This window comes from Frankliniella occidentalis, unplaced genomic scaffold (genome assembly GCF_000697945.3).
Source record: "Frankliniella occidentalis isolate FOCC.00 unplaced genomic scaffold, Focc_3.1 Scaffold237, whole genome shotgun sequence".
Classification (NCBI taxonomy): Eukaryota; Metazoa; Arthropoda; class Insecta; order Thysanoptera; family Thripidae; genus Frankliniella; species Frankliniella occidentalis.
Genome location: NW_026267363.1, coordinates 251,910 through 267,847, shown reverse-complemented (window position 1 = coordinate 267,847; position 15,938 = coordinate 251,910). Strand labels below are relative to the sequence as shown.

At 42.3% G+C, this 15,938-nt stretch overlaps 5 protein-coding genes across 7 annotated transcripts in view; 3 read left to right on the top strand and 2 right to left on the bottom strand.

Moving 5' to 3' along the window:
* The window catches only part of LOC113205125 (programmed cell death protein 4), a 3,923-nt gene extending 930 nt beyond the window's left edge, over positions 1-2,993 (top strand). The window contains exons 2-8 of the mRNA XM_026420599.2: positions 324-481; positions 781-882; positions 962-1,079; positions 1,305-1,464; positions 1,545-1,767; positions 1,881-1,991; positions 2,069-2,993. Coding sequence (XP_026276384.1) covers positions 324-481; positions 781-882; positions 962-1,079; positions 1,305-1,464; positions 1,545-1,767; positions 1,881-1,991; positions 2,069-2,272 — 1,076 coding nt within the window. The 3' untranslated portion in view covers positions 2,273-2,993. The remainder of the gene's footprint in view (positions 1-323; positions 482-780; positions 883-961; positions 1,080-1,304; positions 1,465-1,544; positions 1,768-1,880; positions 1,992-2,068) is intronic.
* Positions 2,994-3,489: 496 nt separating this feature from the next.
* On the top strand, positions 3,490-8,650 carry LOC113205093 (protein suppressor of hairy wing). Of its 2 annotated transcripts, none has more exons than XM_026420557.2 (15): positions 3,490-3,657; positions 4,387-4,544; positions 4,623-4,691; positions 4,776-4,898; positions 4,983-5,167; positions 5,271-5,379; positions 5,455-5,573; positions 5,659-5,827; positions 5,909-6,027; positions 6,114-6,270; positions 6,348-6,457; positions 6,539-6,680; positions 6,754-7,010; positions 7,091-7,333; positions 7,420-8,650. In XM_026420557.2, exons 2-15 carry the CDS (start codon positions 4,451-4,453, stop codon positions 7,690-7,692), a joined length of 2,169 nt encoding a protein of 722 aa, XP_026276342.1. In that variant the 5' UTR covers positions 3,490-3,657; positions 4,387-4,450; the 3' UTR covers positions 7,693-8,650. The 2 variants fall into 2 exon arrangements, with proteins under 2 accessions (XP_026276342.1, XP_026276343.1); XM_026420558.2 differs by lacking the exon at positions 3,490-3,657 and adding an exon at positions 3,935-4,168.
* LOC113205095 (succinate dehydrogenase assembly factor 2, mitochondrial) lies at positions 8,637-9,919 on the bottom strand. 2 transcript variants are annotated; one of them, XM_026420561.2, is made up of 4 exons: positions 9,802-9,919; positions 9,522-9,572; positions 9,311-9,447; positions 8,637-9,229 (listed from the first exon to the last, which is right to left on the bottom strand). In XM_026420561.2, exons 1-4 carry the CDS (start codon positions 9,808-9,810, stop codon positions 8,956-8,958), a joined length of 471 nt encoding a protein of 156 aa, XP_026276346.1. In that variant the 5' UTR covers positions 9,811-9,919; the 3' UTR covers positions 8,637-8,955. The 2 variants fall into 2 exon arrangements, with proteins under 2 accessions (XP_026276346.1, XP_026276345.1); XM_026420560.2 differs by having other exon boundaries at positions 9,683-9,885.
* An 18-nt stretch (positions 9,920-9,937) lies between these two features.
* LOC113205094 (uncharacterized) lies at positions 9,938-13,442 on the top strand. Its single transcript, XM_026420559.2, has 4 exons — positions 9,938-10,244; positions 10,497-10,722; positions 10,804-10,862; positions 10,951-13,442. The coding sequence occupies exons 1-4, from the start codon at positions 10,200-10,202 to the stop codon at positions 11,296-11,298; spliced, it is 678 nt and encodes a 225-aa protein (XP_026276344.1). The 5' UTR covers positions 9,938-10,199; the 3' UTR covers positions 11,299-13,442.
* Positions 13,443-14,053: 611 nt separating this feature from the next.
* Positions 14,054-15,818, bottom strand: LOC127750691 (uncharacterized). Its single transcript, XM_052272993.1, has 4 exons — positions 15,563-15,818; positions 15,287-15,400; positions 14,850-15,204; positions 14,054-14,387 (listed from the first exon to the last, which is right to left on the bottom strand). Exons 1-4 carry the CDS (start codon positions 15,650-15,652, stop codon positions 14,128-14,130), a joined length of 819 nt encoding a protein of 272 aa, XP_052128953.1. The 5' UTR covers positions 15,653-15,818; the 3' UTR covers positions 14,054-14,127.
* Positions 15,819-15,938: the final 120 nt, after the last annotated feature.

Here is a 15,938-nt window from a genome sequence, read left to right as displayed (position 1 = left end):
GGGGGGGGGAGCTTGGGTAGTTTGTTTACGTTTGCCTTTATGGAAGCTCCGTGAGTGGGTAGGTGGTAGCAAGTTGTCAGTCATTTCTCAATGTTCTTCCAGAGCTGGTGAGTTCTTCCTTTACTGCCAGTTATGTTAGTGTGGATGGGGTAATTTAAATCTGTAATCGTCAATAGTGCTTATCCTATAACTGCCCTATAACAACTCTTGACTTGTCGTCTAGTAGTTATATGCTTACTGGCTCCCCGTGACCACTACCACACTAAATATTACATGTTAAAGTTACTTTGACCCTAAATATTTTTATTTCCCTTTGTTTACAGGAGGTGCTGGTGGGAAAGGAGTGTGGGGTCAGTTGGGTTCAGAACTTCAAGAAGTTGATGAAGATATGAATGATCCAAACTATGACAGTGACTCTCTTGATAATGGTGATATTGAATTGAAGAGTGTCATTCCTCAAGTATCCGAAGAACAACTTCAGGTCAGCATGTGAACACTTATTTTCTTCTATTACTGTATGTAGTATCTATGATTATAGCTGCTAATTTTTGAGGCCTTGAAGTAAGGCTTATTCATTTGTCTCCTTGGAGTAGGAGTCTTATGGTACCCTTTCCCTCAATTTTTGCCATAAACAGCTTATGGTTATTAATACTACTTTTCAGTTTATCTTATTTTCTATTCCAAGGTCATGCAATTTACTTGTTTCATTGAACCCAAATTCTAGATCTTATCTAGGTAAGCTAGGGTATTTATTTTAGCTCGTAATACTTTTATTTACAGAAACTAGTTGAGCCCATTATACTGGAATATTTTGAAAATGGTGATGCTTATGAGGCTTGTCTTGCCCTTGATGAAATCAACAGTGGGTCCAAGCGGTTCATGGTAGGTCAACAAAAATGCTTTTCTTGGTATTGTGCTGTTTCATATTCTGCATTATGTATATTTTATAAATTTATTGCAGATTGTACAGTTTGCTATAGAAATGGCTATGGACCACAAACCCTCTCACCGAGAAATGACTTCTGTCTTGATCTCAGACCTTTATGGTCGTATTCTGTCTCAGAGAGACATTGGCAAAGGTGAGTAGATACCATATTATTGAGATTCAATGCTGCACCCTTCTTGACAATTTTAAAAACTGAAGGATGGGGTTGGCATTCAAGAGAGGTCTAATGCGAGTGTTCCCTGTGACTGCTTTGAAATTTGGGGTGCAGCTAAGAATTAAATATAATACCATTATAGTTTCTTCACCTTCACTATTTTTCCTTGTAATTTTCATATTTATCTCTTTATGTATTTTACAGCCTTTGATGCTTTGATTAAGAATTTACCTGATCTCATCCTTGATACACCAGAAGCACATATTGTTCTGGGCAATTTCCTTGCTCGGGCAATTGCTGATGACTGTATACCCCCTAAGTTCATCGAAACTTTGAAAGAAAAGGCTGAAACTGATAATGCTAAGTAAGTGCTTAGTGATAAGAATTTCACAGGCCTGTCTTGTTCAGTACCTAACTATTAACTTTTTTGGTCTACTCTTTTAGACAAGCGCTGTCACGGGCGGAAACCCTTCTGTCCATCAAGCATGGTCTGGTGCGCTTGGACAATGTGTGGGGTGTGGGTGGTGGCCTACGCCCTGTTAAGTACCTGATACGAAAGATGATTCTGCTGCTGCAGGAATATCTGTCTTCTGGAGACCTTCAAGAAGCAACTCGTTGCTTGCAAGACCTTGAAGTCCCTCACTTTCATCATGAGTTGGTGTATGAGGTACAGTTTATTTTGCTTTCCCTCAAAAACAGCTTAGGAGTGTTTCAATATTTTTGATTTGTTTTCCTTTGTATGCCTTGTTTTTATCTCACAAACTGTGTTTCTGTCCGTAGGCTGTAGTGATGGTACTGGAAGCCATAAACCATCACACTGATGAGGCCATGTGTAAATTGCTTAAGTCTCTTTCCAATGCAATCATTATTACTGAGGACATGATGGAGAGAGTAAGGATCTCACTTCTTTGCTGTTGCATCATGATTTTATACCCCAATAGTTTTCTAACACACAACTTTATTTTCAGGGCTTCTTGCGGGTGTATGAAGATATGCCAGATATTTGTCTTGATGTGCCACTTGCTTATACTGTGTTGGAGCGTTTTGTTGAACGTTGTCACAAGGCTGGATTCCTCAGTGATGATCTTTTGAAAAAGATGCCAACTCGAGGCCGCAAACGTTTTGTGTCTGAAGGCGATGGTGGACGGGTCAAGGACCACAACTTCCATTAAAATATTGCTGCACAAACCTCTGGTCAATGCTATCAGAAATTATTCACCAGTGACATGTTCTTCTTTCTAGTATTGTTGATGTCTTCTTTGTTAAGTTTCGACTCTTACCAACATCCTGTACTTCCTATAGTCATAGCCTATATAGAAGAAACAGTAAAAATTTTTATTTCTATTTTTTGGGGAAAGTTAATAAGGTTTAAAACAAAGTATTTGCATTTAGCATGTATTTCTGAATATTTTATGTCTATCAGCACTATATGCCCATATTTGTTTTGGGTACTATGTCTTGTTTCTCTCTTTTTCTCTTAACAAAATGTTAAAAGTGATTTTTCATTACCTGTATTGATGTGATTGGCCTTGCAAAGTTGCCATACTAGTAATGTCTTATAGGATTTGGGTTGTTAGGAGCAGGGTATTTCATCTGCATTCTTTGCTTTGATATGTCAAGTGCTAAAAATGCGGTAGTTGTGATTTTCAAGTCATTTAGTCCAACTTTTTGAACTAAGTCTTTTTTTCTTATCATTTTGAGGTATCTCAATTTTATTAGTGCTCATTTTCTGCCTGTGCTAATCCAAAACCTTTCACTTTTAATTTATAATGGATTGACTTGGATTGTTGTTAACATCAATGCTTGTGCACTTTTTGTGCCTGTGTTTGGAGAATTTGTGTTGTACTAATCAGCAGATGATAAGAAGGAAAATAAAGTACAAAACTAAAAATACACCTGTGTTTCTTTCTCCTCCCACTCCTAAATGGAATTTTTATTATTGGAATTCATTCAAAGCTTGAGAAGCCACACGAGTCACTCAAATCTCATCTCAGATTTAACGAGCAACGCTCCACTCATAAACAAATGCTACGTTTCCAAGTCCCATAGATGCGTTTTACCGGACTCATTGACGCCCGCACCCGCCCGCATCCCCTCCAAGCTGCACTTGTACCTGCACCCGGCCTGACCCTGGGGCCGTGCCGTGCACCGTGCAGGCCTGCAGGCGGCAGCTGCATGGTCGCACAGGTGTGCGGCGCGGGTTGTAGCGACACTAGAGTGGAGGTGTCATTCGGTGACGACGAAAAGAAAATTATTCCCCGCACTCGTTTCCGCCGAGTCTGTTTCCCTTAACGGGCCGAAACGTGGGTAAAAGAACCGTCCTGTGGGGGGACTATTTCGCGACTAGGCCACCCGCGCGCCACGCCGGGGGGCCGGTCGAAAGTAGTCCCGACGCCGAGTGCGCTGCAGTCGCGCTCCGCTCGGGTGACGCGTAGGTTGTCGAGCTTCCAGGCGTGAGATCTACAAGGGACAAATCGTTAGCGTCTAAGGCCTTGGATTTCTGTGCCACTTCCCCGTTTGATAACCCGTTCGAAATGCCGTTGAGGTCATAAGCCATGTGAGTACCTCAAGCTACCGAGTTAATTTATAATTGTTGTGCCAGGACGGTGAGCCAAGTCCGAGAAAAGTAGGCTAGCGCGAAAGCCTGAGTCCGCTCACCAGTTGGCGCTTTTCTTATTTGCGGACGTGTTGTTGCTCCTTAAATTGATTTTGCGACGTACTTTAATTGTTTAGGTAGTGGTTAGGACCGCTAACTCGCCCTCGCGTGGGAAAGATTGCTTTACTTACGGCAACCTGTGTTTCTAACCTCCGCGCCACAACATTGGGAGTTTCGCGCCGGTTGTGGAGTGATGCTGGTGGCCTATGGCTGCCCTGGGCGGCTCGCTTGCTTTCGGCCATTTGATGCAACAGGATTTACCGCAAATACTTACCTTGGGTGCTGTTATAAGTCTGCCCTGATCGTGTGTTTTTTTTCTATTTCCATTTGTTTCGACCTGCTTATTGTAGTTAGTGTAGGCTCGCCTCTGTTCCGAATCGCGAACTTTGCGTGGTAAATAAAACAGCTTCAGGTACTTGGTGCACTCTCCCTCCCCTATAAGGTTTTGTTCTCGCATTGTAGGTAGATGAACTGGTTCTACAATGTTTCACTCTTCCCACAACCTTTTGATCTCTTCTTACAATCTGTGAAGTTAACTGTTCTCGTGTTTGTTTGCTTTTTATTTTACATGAGAAGTCTCAGCCTTACGCATAGTCTTCTGTGACACTTAAAGTATTTTATCCTCTCTAGTTTCAGAAAATTACGAGGCTTTTTCAGAACTAGGCTTGTTGGGCTACAATTGCCATTGCATACCATGTCGGAGGCAAGTGGGAAAAAGAAATCTATTCCCAGGACGTATGGTGGGCGATCTGGGAAGAAGATTAAACCTGATCCGGATGATGGAGCAGGTAGAAGTTATTTCATGTGTTTAAAAATTCTTTTACACTGTTACTCCGTCTTCTGACAATTCTGTTTCTTTCTTTTAGACGAGATGGAAGAAGGTACTCCAGAAACTGAAGAATTAGAAGCTCCCTTGTCGCCTGCACCTCGAACAGGTAAGTTGAATTTTAGACATCTTCATTGCTCATTGTTAGTTCTTAGTTTTCTTTCTTTAAATGAAATTTATGTGCTTTACTTAGGTCTTCGAGTAAGAAAACTTCCTCTTGCAAGGGAAAACAATGAATCAAATGAAGAATCTGATTCTGGAAATAGCAAAAAGAAAGCTAAGGGTGGAGTTAATAATAACAATAATCAAGGCAGTGGTATGTTGTGCTTCGTCAGTTTTTAATGTCATTTCCAGATGTTTTACTGATTATTTAAAAATAATTTTTTGTCAATTCCAATAGGGAAAGGTGCTGGTCGTAAGCCTGTAACCCCAAAGAATGTTGTCGACCCTGTGTCAGAGAATGATGGCAATACTGAGGGAGAAGAAGACCTTGGTGCCTTAGATGGGGATGTTGGCCCTAATCCTTCAACACCTGTGAACGACAGTAAATGCCATCATTGTTTTAAGGTCTTTGCAACCCCAGCTGTGAGTAAAAATTCAACTTAAAGTTTAGATTGGTTCCACTGCTCCTGATTTTTATTTTGAATAAATATATATATATATATCTATACTTTGTTATTCTTTTTAGAGTCTTAAGATTCATCTGAAGACCTGTTCAGCTTTGACGACAGATGGGAACATTGGATTGACTGTGAATCAGGGTCTCATTGTCCCTGATCATCTTGATAACATGCATGGTGGGTACCACATTGGCTCTGACTGTAGAAAATGCTCAAAGTCCTTCATTACTCATTGGGTATGTTTTTTTGCAGGAGATGAAAACGATATGCTAGCTGCTGAAAACAATGTGATGGAAGCAGGCAGTTATTCTGCAGAAATGCCTGTTGGAAAGTGTCATTGTTGCGGGGAAGATATTGATGGAGCTCATGAGGTACTGTTCTACCATATGAGTGAAACATATCTCATGCCTTTATGCTGTTCAAATGTATTTCTTCAACAACTTTGTTTTTTGATAGAATGGAGAGTTTTCATGCCACGACTGCAACAAGCAGTTTAAACTCAAGTCTAGTTTGGAACGGCATCGGAGAGTGATCCATGCTGAAGGTGATACGTACTCATGCCCAGAATGTAATGCTCGCTGTCCTGACAAAGGAACACTTGCAAGACACATGTATACCCACACAGGTATGTCTCTCATTTTTAAAAGAATTTTATAAATAATTATTTGCTCATTCAGGATACAATTTATCGTAATATCCTTTATAGGGTTGAAGCCATATGAATGTGAAAGATGCAACATCAAGTTTAGTAGAAAATATCATCTGGACAGACATGTTTTGCAAAGTGGTTGTGATGGTAATGCTCGCCCACAGTATCCTTGCCAGGTATGTTTAATAGGATTATCACCTACTTATTTGACTAGAGCGTTTACCAGAAGGATCTTAAGATACTAACTTTCCTCTAATCTTAGGTCTGTGGCCGAATGTTTAACCGGAAAGACAACCTCCGTGAGCATCTGCGTGCTCATGCTGGTCAGGTGAAACGAAAACGCACCTACACCTGCGAGATGTGTGAGAAGGAATTCCAAGGCACAACCCTACTGCAAATTCACATGAGAACTCACACTGGTATGTTGGGCACTATATTGCTCCCTCACCTATAATTACCTCTCTCTATGTATCTATATCTATCATTTTCTTTCCAGGTGAAAAACCCTATGCTTGCTCATACTGCCCGAAAGTATTCCCCTCTAGCAGTGCAATGAAGAAGCATACCCGTATCCATACTGGAGAGAAACCATATGAGTGCAAAGAGGTAAGTTAATGTAGAATATGACTTCATATATTATAATATTGGCTAGAGAAACTTCATACTAATAGATTCTTTTGCCTCTAGTGTTATGCAAAATTCACAGCTAAGGAGACCCTGAATAGGCACATGAGAACTCACACTGGAAATAAACCACATAGCTGCAAATATTGTGGCAAAACATTCATTCAACTCTCTCAATTACGGGCCCACATTTTCCATCACACAGGTAATTCTTCAATATTCTATGCCTCAGACTCAATAGTGAGTTTTCTGTTCACCGCTGAATATTTTTTTTCTAGGCGAAAATGGATACACCTGTGATATCTGTAGCAAGGCTTTCAATCGCAAGACACGTCTTGACCTTCATGTTAAGTATGTGCATGAGGGGGCAAAGCCTTTTGAGTGCACTGAGTGCAACAAAACATTTGTGCGACGTGAAGACATGGCCCGGCACACTGTTTTGCACTCTGGTCTCAAAGCCCACAAGTGCCCAATTTGTGACAAATCATTTGCCATGAAATCATCTCTGAAGATTCATTTGCTGACTCATACCAAGGTATATTTATCATATCATCAATAATACAAAATGTCTGTGACCAGTTTTTCTCGGTAATCTAATCGCTTTGATCTATCTAGGAACCCCCCCGGTCATGCGATGAATGTGGTCGTGCTTTCATCCGTCAAGACTGCTTGCTGCGCCACATGCGTACTAAACATCGTGACATGCTTGAAGAAATTTTGGCTGAAGCAGAAAAGAAGAAATTGCAAGCCCAGTTGCTTGTTGCTGCCAATGACAACGAAGGGGAAACTGCGGGTCCTACCAGGACAATTCCCATTCCAGCTAAGCATGTTTTGGAAGACGGTGCCCTTGCAGACTCTGTAAGTAAAATTGTCACTGAAATTTTCACTTAGTTGTCGTTTACCCGGAATAAATTCTAATATTTTTACACTTCTTTGATGAATAGGTCCGTGAGCTTCTTACTTTGCTTGTGGATGAAGCAACACTTCGGGCATTTGGCTGGCCAGATGCTCCAGTCGACCAGTTACTAGAAGCAGTCATCCGACGATGTGGTCATCCTCCAGCTGGATCTGATGATCTACCATACAGTGACCGGCTACGTCACAATGCAAAGCTTCTGTTCACTGTTGTTATTGATGATACTGCAGTCAAGACGCTTCTTAATAATCAGACTGTAGATGAAGTTATATTGCATGTGCTGCGTCTTGCAAAGTCATAGGAGAGAGGGTCTATTGACAGCCCCTTATGAGGGTGAAAGTAGAGTAAATCTTAAAAATATTGATTTTTGGATGATAATTATTTGTAGGACATCACTAATTGCATTGATATCTTGGACTTTGTACATACATATTTTAAAGCCCTAGCAATATTTTCCAATACTTTTAGGAAAGAGTAAATTTTTTTATTGTAATGAATATGCATGTATTTTCCTAATTTGTCCATAAACATTGTAAGAATGTTGTTCAATTTGTTTAATGTATTAATTAGCATTGTAAGTGCCTCTTTTTGGAGCAAATCATAACATTTCTGTCAAATCAGCAGTAAAACAAAGTTGTAAAGCAGTAGGCTTCTATGCTCTGACACTGTGTCTGCTAATTAAGACTTGAATCACAGGTGATCATTCAATATTTTCCCTGCAAATGAGTATTATTTAGGTTTTTTCCCCTCTAATCTTATCAGTGCATCTCATGCTAGTTTTAAAGACACTGTCTTTACTTTTATTTTGACAAAGTTAATGTTTATCTGAGCTTGATGGGCTATGCATGTCCCCTTACTCAGTGGGTATTTGTTAATGCTACTTTGCATTTGATTTGTGTTTTAGAAGTTAGTCATCAATCATAGAGGGACCTTGCACCTCATGTCTGAAATTACTAGCTGTAATTTGAAATAATTTCAAGTGAGTTTCTTTTTCCCATTGTTAAAAAGAAAGGTGTTATGTGAGGTTGGCAGGCTCCAATCCTATTTTGTTATCTTCTTCCAATGAATTGCATAACAGCTACCTATTTTCTCTTGTATTTTCATATCTAACTTCTAAGTGAAATTATTAAAGTGTCAAACATGTTGTAATCAACCCATTATCTACCACTATGATAGTGCTTTGGAATAGGTGTGTTCTGGGTGTTACTTCAGACTACAATGGTTGGATCAATAAAGTGCTACAACTTTTAGTAAGATAACTCTTGAAATTCTTTTATTTTCACATTACCAATCTTAATTTAAGCCAACTCAAACACTTACAGTCTAGCAGTCCATAAATTTCCTTCATTCACTTGAAACTAATAAATTGGTGCTACAACAGCTCATTAGTAAGTCACCAACTATTTTGAACTTTCTAAAACCATAAATATACTGTTCCATCTGTAATGGCAATACACCACAGTGTTGCGGGTCTACCCGATCTGCCCGTAAGACGCCATAGCCCCTTGGGTATGAAAACCCGCAACACTATGGAGTATTAGACTTTACACTCGGAACATGCAAACTACCACAGAGCTGGTTGTGTAAGCCTGGCCTCTCTGTCCTTGTTTTTAACATGTTCTTTGAGCATGCCCATCACCTCAGTTTCAAATTCAGGAGGGGTGGGCTTCACACCAGTAGCCCAATAAAATATATCCCAATCATTACTGGGAAGGTTTATGAGACGATCATACTGTTGAAGGTGACTATCGGACATGGTGCTAAGATACTTCGCAGCAAATGTACTTAGGAGTAGACCATTTTCCAGCATACCTCTCTTGCGTGATTGATACACCAGCCTGAAACCATATGCAGGATACCAGATGATGGTCGCTTAAAAGAATGTTAATAGAAGCTGATTAGTGGGTTGATGTTTATACCTGGAACGTTTCAACTGCACTGGTTCATGTCGCTTTTCTTGGTAGATGGGGATGGGTGGTTCTCCTGTCTCTGGGGGAGTATTGGCGCTGTTTGACAGCAAACGAACAGCAGACACTCCCCAAAGTGACTGACTTCGCTGAAATACAGAATGGGCAGATATTAAATATTAAGTACAAGGCGATGTTGGTAAATTCAGTTTCTCACACACACCTCAAAGAGGGAGGATGAGTGCCGCACAATCTTCATCACTGCCGACATATTCTGCAACAAATATTATAAAATAATAATAAATAATACTCCTCCAATTGAACACCATAACCCTACACATTATTATTTGTATTAGTATTATTATTATATCGAATTTGCAGTACCGAAGCCATTGCGGAAACGCTGGATTGTCGTTTTACTGAAAAATTGTAGATGCCCTCTTCTCTTTAAAAGAAGTTGTGTTCTTGAGCGGAATTTGTTTCATTCGCAGTTAACACTTACGGTTTGGCATTTGCACTTACAAGCTTGCATAACATCACACAAGCTAGCAGAAGGAAAATTGAGGTATGTCAAGTCAAACCTCGCCAACGTGCACCGCCTTGCAGCCACTTGTGTCTGTAACTGGACCTTCCTCACGTGACAGGCCGTGTCAGTACGCATGCGCGATGAACTTGTGCGCAGCAGACGATTTTTTTTTGAAAAAGGAAAGTCTAGCAGACGACATTTCAGAGTTGATCGTGGCTAGGGCACTTGAACCCAGTTGAGTGCTCGAGTGACATTAGACCAACCCGCAACCACTGAAGCTAGAAGCTCGGGACAGTCGAGCTTCTCTCCTTTTCCAACCTGTGGCACGCAGTAATCGCCACCATTCTGTACCTCAGGCGGACGTGGGGGTCTCGTATGAGCTCCCACCTCCCCAGCTTCCACTTGCAGCGCAGAATGGAGGTAAGCATTTCGACAACAGAACAGAAAAAGGACAATCAGTCTGATATCTAATCTGTATAAAACTCGATCAACTTGATGTTGAGTGAGACTTCGCGTGCACGGACGATTTTTGTATCGATTTTTGTGGTGGGAGTGGGGGATTGCTTTGTCATCAAATCAAATGTTTGGCACCCCTCATTAATGGAATATTTGTGGGTTTTTTTTTTTATCGTTTATGAGTTGTCATTATCTTCCTCCTGTCTCCATGTACAGGCAATGTGGCCTTTGAGGAAAGGATCCCAGCCTCAACATGAGCAATTAGAGGATGAAAAATCAAAAGATGACTATGATGTTGAACGATGCTTGAAACTAGTAATGATGGATTTCAACACTGAAGAGCCATTAGATGATTTGAAGAGTGTTCGAGTCCACACCCCTATGATCCTGAAATGCAAGGATAAAACAAAGTTTTCTCATTTTAACCACGGACAAAAGCACAGTACGTTCTTATTTTCTTAATTCCCTGATGTAATTTTATACTGAAACTTAGTACTAAAACTTTTGTTGTGTTCCATTATAGATCAAAAGAAATGTGCCAAATGTACAAGACTGTACTATGTTGTCAACATTCTTGTTGAGGTAAACTAAGCAGCGAACATTCGTCATTCCAAGACAGGTTGCATCTCAAACTGAAAAAGTGCTAAAAAAATTTCTCTGCTTTTTCTAGGGTTGTCTCATGGCTTTGGTGAGACAAAGCTTAGAACATGTTGATCTACTCATTACAAAAATGGAGCTGAAAGGTGTAACAGACCGTGCAACCTTCCACCAATATTTGCAACATGGTTTGACTCTTTCAGACAAAGTGGAAAATTTTTACCAACACCAAGATCGAATGTACAATGCCTTCAAGGTTTGTGCTCGTATGCGGCATTCCAAAACTGCTCAAGACCTAATAAAACAGGGTTTTGAACTTTTGAATGAGATGAGAGAGCTCAATAACAAATACCAGGTATCTATTGATAACTTCTGTAACCTCATGGCCGAAAATGCAGGCGTGCCAGTCGAAGTGCATTAAAATATCAAGCAAGCTTTGCTTCTCATTTGAGTCAAAAAATATATGGAACATTTTATTGAAGGTCTCAGCAAAGAAAAAGTCATTATTGTCATTATTGTTATTCCAGTGTTTTTACTCATTATGCCTTCTTGCATTTCTCAATTTCTCTTAGAATGTTCCGATAAGATTCTAAGATCAGTATGTGCTATTTATGATATCACTTGTTTATCTTATCTGATGGCAATTTGCTTCATGGGCTTTAAACTTTTATCCCATTCTGTTCAGATTCCAGTTAACAGTATTTGTAATTTTAGGGAAAGTGATCTCTTATTGTTCTACAACTCTTGTGTATTATTGTACCGGTAAGTGCTTTACTGAAAGAGAGGGAGTGGGTTCTAATTGTGCTTTTAACAAAGTAACTCTCAATCTCAAATAATTTTTACCTCTCAAAACAGTTAAAGTAAGCTTGATCAATCTGATAGACAATTTTCTAGTTTAGGTCCTATTTTACCTTTTTAATCTTATTGTTTAACTTGGTACCAAAAGTCCTCGTCATTTTCTATCTAGGATTCCCTTACATAAATCCAATAAATTCCTTTTTCTTGGCCAAAATCAAATGTATCTCTGTGATACATTTAAACAAAAAGCTTAAGGCCTTTTTTAGAGTGATTTCTCTCTGCTATTTGTAAAGTTTAAGAGAAAGAAATATGGAAGAAGCCCCAAAAATTGCGGATTGAGTTTTTATTAAGTTCAGTTCTTTTTTCCCACTTTGTTGTTCTGTTGTACTGTTTGTTGCCTTGAACAAAAAATAATTAGGGGCTACTTGTTAGGCTTAATCTTGATGCTGAACAGTTTTCCAGCTCTACTGTCTTCCTCATTGATTTCTATGTGTAAATTTTCAGGAAAATTATTCCTTGATTTGAAATAGACTGTAGTTTGTAATGTGAAAATCACTTTCGGAAATGGTTTGGGAAGTAAACGTTATGTGTATGAACCTGTAGGTTGACAAGGCTTATTAAAATCATATACGTAGTTGTATGGGGTTGTTATGTATACTGACTTTTCTGGCAGCCTGTTGTGATATGTATTTTTGTGATCCCCAAATAGTATCTTTGTTTCTAAAAATATTGCTCTATTTTCTTGGAATTTATACTTTAAGTAGTAATATATAGAAATATATCATTAGTTGGCTGTTGAAGTTGCTGTTGTTTTTTTGAAAATATGATCATTTTGAGGTAAGGCTTTCCTTGTCGATGTCGATGTTATTAGTGTAATTATGTGTAGTGACAATCCTCAGTGCCAATGTAAATTCTAATTACTTTGTTGCGGAATATGTTGAAGCACAACTGAGTTTTTCGTGAGGCGGCAATATCTTACCAATTATTGTTTATCTTGTGTATTAATTATTTCTTTTTTTAATTTCCGGTTTTTGAAACCTATAGTGTTGTTCGATTTTAGCTTTGAATTGATCATCTGCAAACATATTTGGTTGTTTGCTGTTATTTCTATTTAATTTGTTTAGTGCCTTATCGAGAAATAAGGATTGGAAGACTTTGTGGGTAAGAAATCATAGCAATGTGATTTATGTATAAGTTGTGATGGTGAATGATTTAAATTTATGTGCAATGTCAGCGAGAGTGAACTATGATGACAGCTTACCATTTCTATAGCAGTCTCATAGCTTTCCTCTTCGCACCATCTGGCTGAAAATTTGGTATTCTGGCTGATATGTTGGTATTGTTTTGGATAGTTTGTGCAGGCTGTGACTTAAATTATGTATTCAGAAAAATACTCTAAAATTGACGGGCTGCTGTCCCTATTTGTCAGTTGTTCAGAAATTCATGGTGTTTTACAAAATGTTTGGATTGAATCTAACGCCATCTTTAAACAAAATGTGATGATTGTCCTATTTTGTGAAACCACAATAGTTCCTAATAGAACTTATGTAGGATCACAAAGTACATGTATGTTCCAATATTTGCTGTTTCTTTTGTTAGTTAGTAGCAGTTCATCTATAAGTGAGTATTGCATGTTGGTTCTGCTTTGTATAGCACACGGAATATGAATCTTTACTTCTGTGAATCTACTTATTATCCTAGAAATTTTACTATTCTCTATCCATAGTCTTTCATTTTACTGTGTGAAAATAAATAGTTGTCAATCAACCTGTCTCTTTCAAAAAACAGAAAAAAGAAAAAAAAGAAAAAAAATCCCAGAGAATTCGCATGAATTCGATCAAATTTCGACATCAGATTTCAGGCTGGTCGTCACCGCCGACGCACCCGAATGTTGGCGCCGCGCCGCCCCGCACACGGAGAGAAAAGTTCGGGTCATACACCCAAAAGTATGGACAATAGTGCTGAGTCTAATGGTGGATTTAGTCTCGTGTGACCCGTTGGTTGCTGAATTCAGACACACTCTTACTTACCTATTTCTGTCTGAAAGAAAGATATTGGAGAAGAAAATCCTAATATCCCAGCAATACTAAAACCTCCACTGGTGTTACCCTAGGAAAACGTTTTTCTCACAAAGACCTCATTGTGACCTCTGAGGTCATGATTTTTGATTCTTGCACTTGTGAGGTAACCGGGGAGGTCACAAGTGCAAAGAACTGTAACCTCGTAAGTCATAAAGAGGTCACAATGAGGTCTTCGTGAGAACCACATTTTCTTTGGGTTAAAACCCTACTTTGTTGACGATGTTAAAGTGAAAGGCCCAGACTGGAGGATCATCATGATTTCATTTTATTTTCATTTTCATTTTTTTTTTTTTTTGTACTGTCGGTCTGCTAGGTCGGCCATGGTCGACGCGCACCCGCTCCCGCAGGCCCCGGGCCACCAACAGCGAGCACTAGAGCGGCGGCGGCGGCTCGGCCGTGTGGCGCGCGTTCGTGTTGATGTAGACGTTGAGCAGGCTGAACCAGCGGTTGACGACGTGCAGGCAGGACGCGGCGTTGAGCGAGCCGAGGCCACCGAAGGCCATCCTGGCTCTGCAGCCGGCCCCCAGCATGAAGTGCGCGCGCGCGCGCCGCGTCGCGGCGTCCTCCTGGAGCCAGGGGCCCTCGTACAGGCGCTCCCGCACGGCCGCACTCGAGTCCTCCAGCTCCTGGCCTTCGAGGGGGAGGGACAGCGTACACAGACCGCGTCATTCGAGTGCGCTTGCTCAGTCGAGTTCCGGGGCCGACGATAAAAGTATTATGAGGTGCCATTCCTACCCGGATATTTCTTTCCCTCTCGAGGATAAATTTGTTTGCGGTTCGTAAACCCCTTACAAGTTTATAACGCCGAGTTCAATAACACCCAGAGAAATGATTAGCAATGGCAACCATCATATGGTCGGCTCAGGGAGCACCATAAAATATGGTTGAGATAACAGTGGCAACGTGCTGAAAATAATATTTTTGGTTCTCACTACCACGGTAAGGTTGCATCAACCATATTTAATGGTGCTCGCTTAGCCAACCATATGATGGTTGCCATTGCTAATCATTTCTATTGGTGAATTGAAGTTTCGCGAAAAAGATCGTGCACAAAATAGGAGTGGAAGGTGTCGAGTGAATGATTGACTCTCACCTGCGAGGCACATGGGCATGAATATGGTGGCGATGACGGCGAAGGTGGCCAGGGTCAGGCTGTCCACGTCCTTGATGTTGACGAGCAGCTCGGCCGTACCGAGGAGCGGCAGCGTGAGCAGGGCGGACACGATGTGGGCGAAGAGGTCGGCGAACAGGAGGCGGGCGCGGCGGGCCGCGTCCAGGAGGCGGGCGTGCTGCCCGGCCAGGAACGCGACGGCGGCGGCCCCGCGCCTCGCCGCGCACCCGCTCTCGGCGCCGAGCGCGCGGAACAGCGCCGAGCACGAGCCGAAAGTGGAGAAGAGCACGGCCAGCATGGTGTAGTACGCGTATATCCCGAGGAGCAGCGCGGCCGTCTGCGGCCGGGGAAGAGCGGGGCTGGGGTCAGCTGCGGCCGGGGCCGGGCGGCGCGCCTCTCGTGGTGCCGGCAGTACGCACGTGTGCGACGTAGAGGCTCCAGACGACCGCGCGGCCGTGCCGCCAGTTGCTCTCGAGGAGGCGCGACACCGCCGAGTCCGGGTTCTCGTACACGGTCTTGGTGATGCCGGCCACCTGCGTCAGGCCCATGAAGTAGTAGAAGTGCGACACCCGGCGCAGCCGGAGTGCGCCTGCGGCCAGCAGGCCCTGGGGCAGGCGGAGGCGGTCGCCCGTCAGGGTGGCGGGACGTGAGACGCGACTCACTCTGCTCAGAGGATGCCACGTCGCGTCGCGTACCTTGGTCTCGGCGGCGCCCCAGCGCTCGAGCTCGCCGGCCACGGCCAGCATGGGGGCGAGGGCCTCGAGCGCCGCGCGCGTGCGGCACATGAAGAAGACCGCGCCCCACAGGCACGAGTAGATGCCCAGCAACTGGCGCAGCGGGATGCGCTGCGCCGCCGAGCTGTCGGCCAGGATGACGTCCGCGGCGAGGCGCAGCAGCCACAGCACAATAAGGGACACGGCCCACTGCAGGGAGGAGGAAGACAAGGCTACCCGGCAAGGCGGGACCCGGCTGCAGCGCGCGCCCGACGGCGGCGGGGTAGGCCGGCCCGCGAGGCACGGGCGCCCGACGGGACGGCCTACCTCCAGGGCTGCAGCGCGCCCGACGGCGGCG